Raw genomic sequence first — 3,599 nt, 5'->3', positions numbered from 1 at the left:
TTCGACATTATTAGTTCTCCTCACCGACGCCTCAGCATGTCGAAAAGTGTCTGGGACCCTTGAGAGAGCTTACTCTGTGGGGCACAGATGTTTGTAATAACTCAGCACACATTTTTCAAGCAATAAAAGAGAACCATGTGTTTGTTGTCAAGGCTACCGTAGCTAAGGACATGAGGCTGGTACTCTAGTAAAAAGCTCATCTCTTCATTTACAGCAGAGTCTGTTTGTCCTGTCCAAATGCCAAGACTGGGCTCCTTTTACTGGTACCGCATAGTATTGCGGGCTGCTAATGCCTTTGCTGTGTTTCATATGCAGTATCTCCACTGGTCAGCACTCATTTAAAGTTAACGAGGTGGTTGATGGTTTTTCATGCTGAAACATACTCTGCCCTGCACCAGCCCTCCCCATGTGTGACCACGCAATTCATACATCATCGCCTCTTCTTTTTGTTCCCGAAAATAAATAAATCAGTTCACGTGAGCCAAGTAATAACACAAAAGTGAGTGAACAGAAAGAGTCATACCTATGTCCACAATTCAGAAAATTTCCTTTGCCCTCTTTAATGAAGTTTAAACTACTGAGGAAACAAAAGAACAAGAGGAAGAAAAGCTTACTATATTTCACTCGTGTGACTGTCTTCACTGTCTGAGACAATAGATGCAAATAGACAAGTCAACAGATCCAGCAAAGCAACAAAAGAATTGACTGTGTTAATTTTTGCTAATCAGGCAGAGCAACAGTCCCCAAACACCTTTTTATTTACTGTACACTATTGCTTTTGTGAGTTCCTGAAAGGCAACATCTCAAGAAGCATAGAATACAATTCATAAGCAGAAAGAAAAGGCAAAGAAAAACATTGTACTGTGGTGGATGCTTTTTTGTACAGTACCGGTTACCTTTATGCACAGAGTTGCTCAGCAGTAAATGCTACTCAAAGTGATAAGCTCACTATACCGTTTCATTTATGTATTCATATCTTGACCACTTGTTTTTCTGAAGCTCAGAAGTTTTTCACAACCCCACAAACGTGTTTGAGTGGCATTTTATTGCTGAGGAAAGCAGCATGCAGTGGGTAAATAGTGTCATTCCCCGAGTATTTATTTACTTTTCACTTTACACGCCTTTGTACAGCATGTAACTGCCTCTGGCCTGAGGACAACTCCCAGCAGAGTCAGATATTTTTTTCCTCGATTCCTGAACATAGAGAATTTGGACTCTAGAGCCGGGATCATAAAGCAGGCTCTGCTATGGCAGATCACGACAGCCTCCCAGGAGCCGCTGGTAGTGTCCAGGCAGTCCTATGGCTGAGATTCCCAAAAGCGTGCAGCCTCAATTAACTCTGTAGGTTCAGCTCCCTGAGACCCCATTGAAAATCCCGGCTCAGGGTTTGCATCAGCAGCTAAGAAGCAGAGCCATCTGCCTGTGCAGAAACGGCATCCAGGAGATAGCACATACCATTACACCGCTTGAATTCTCTTGGTTAAAAAAAGCAAAATTATGCTGGAGAAGAATTATTAAGAAGCTTATCCTAAGAAATTAAGAGAGGTTGTCAAAGTCACCCACTCTAAAAGCCAAAATCCAGAGACTGGACTGTATTTCTGATAAACCGTATGATGGCCACATGGGACACCCATGGGGAGACATCAATGCCTCACGGGCACTGGAGTTCATCCAGAATGGGGAAGCAGGGAATTTGGACTGCAGTTCCCATGACCTATCACAGCTATGTAGAAGCAGAAAAATGTCCAAAGGGTTTTGAATTTTTCTAGACTTTTTCAAAATTGTCCCGTGCTATCCCGCCTGAGGATATGAGTCCGAATTTTTGCATGGTGATTGGTGATGATTAAGATACTGCACTGAGTTAAATGATGAAGTTAAGATGTTCTTAAATCCACGGGATAACCCACCACCAGTAAACACAGTCACAATTCAACAGTTGCACAGACTTCCATACCACAGTTTAGCAAATGGTTCCATTTTATGATCTAAAATATAAACGGGAGCTGAAAAAGATACAAAGAATCATTGACATTTGCTTCCCTGTCTCCCTCACTACACTTTTGACTAATTTCTTGCAGCATAACTAAGCAATTTTTTTTTTCGTTTCCATTGCAGATATACCCATATCTTCCACAGCCAAACAGAAGAGAAAACCTTTTTTAGATTGGCCCCAGAAGACCCAGATTCTGCTCGACTATCACCTTTTTGGATAAACATTTTGGGGTTCAGGATGAATAAGACAAGAGCTGTTAATTATGGTTTTCCTTTTGTGAACAGTAAGAACTTGAGCTCAAATCGAAGCTTCTCTGCACACATTTCTAATCAGTGCAGGAACATCACTGACCTTACTGTCTTTCTGGCCACCTCTTACAGCTTGGAGACTGTCCTAGGCATTGTGGGAAACATCTGCCTGATTGCTGTCATCGCCAGGCAGAAGGAAAAAGCCAATGTCACCAACATCTTAATTTCCAACTTAATAATTTCAGATTTGTTTATGTGTCTTGTCTGTCTGCCTTTCACTGTTGTTTACACCATGATGGACTACTGGATATTTGGGGAAGTCATGTGCAAAATGATGTCTTTCACTCAGTGCACTTCTGTGACTGTGTCAATTCTTTCCCTTGTACTCATTGCTCTGGAAAGACACCAGCTCATCATAAACCCAACTGGCTGGAGGCCAAGTATCTCCCAAGCCTACCTAGGAATTGGAGTAATTTGGACTTTAGCATGTCTCATGTCGCTGCCCTTTTTGACCACATCCATCTTGTCTAATGATTTGTACGAGCAGCTCTCCCACATAATGAATTTTTCCACTGACAAGGCCATATGCATCGATTCGTGGCCTTCTGAGCAACACAGACTTATCTACACTACCACTTTACTGCTCTTGCAATATTGCATCCCGCTGTTCTTCATTATACTTTGCTACCTACGTATCTACTTACGTCTACAGAAGAGAAAGGACATGTTTGAGAAGAGCGAATACAGCAACCGAGCAGTTCAGCTGAGAAGGATAAATATCTTGTTAGCATCAATGGTCGCTGCTTTTGCTGTTTGCTGGCTACCACTGCATGTTTTCAACACTATTGTGGACTGGAATTACAAAATCATTTCGCCGTGCCACCACAATCTGATCTTCTCATTGTGCCACCTGGTAGCTATGGCTTCCACCTGCGTCAACCCTGTTATCTATGGTTTCCTAAACAGCAACTTCAAAAAAGAAGTGAAGTCACTGATTCTGAGCTGCCAGCATAATTCAGTAACTGCCTCAACGGAAGAATATGATCATTTGCCTTTATCCACCATGCAGACTGAAATCTCCAAGGGCTCGCTGATGTTGAACTGCAGACATAATTCTATCTAGCTAGCAGAAAACCTTTCAGAGGGGTGCCCTGACACCACACACCAATTATTACCTGTAGGTATAAAAAGCAACTGGTGATGCCGTAACTGGGATGTGAACAGGAACCCATTACTGCCTGATTTTTGGAAGAACAGGCAAAGGAGGGTTGTAAACACATACAGTAGCTCCTCTGGTACACAAGTTGCTCATGCCATTTGAGATGGTACGGACATCGAGGAGATTGGGCTGATGCATA

General features: G+C 42.5%; 1 protein-coding gene across 1 annotated transcript; it reads left to right on the top strand.

Moving 5' to 3' along the window:
- Positions 1 to 2,230: 2,230 nt before the first annotated feature.
- On the top strand, positions 2,231 to 3,364 carry LOC309674097 (neuropeptide Y receptor type 4-2-like; the record flags this gene model as incomplete). The annotated part of the gene is made up of 1 exon (XM_082486033.1): positions 2,231 to 3,364. The coding sequence occupies one exon, from the start codon at positions 2,231 to 2,233 to the stop codon at positions 3,362 to 3,364; it is 1,134 nt and encodes a 377-aa protein (XP_082342159.1).
- Positions 3,365 to 3,599: the final 235 nt, after the last annotated feature.

The sequence above is a fragment of the Vanellus vanellus genome (assembly GCF_965231255.1).
Source record: "Vanellus vanellus genome assembly, chromosome: 7".
NCBI classification, from domain to species: domain Eukaryota; kingdom Metazoa; phylum Chordata; class Aves; order Charadriiformes; family Charadriidae; genus Vanellus; species Vanellus vanellus.
Note: the sequence above shows the minus strand (reverse complement) of the source record. Positions and strands in the feature narration are given on the sequence as shown.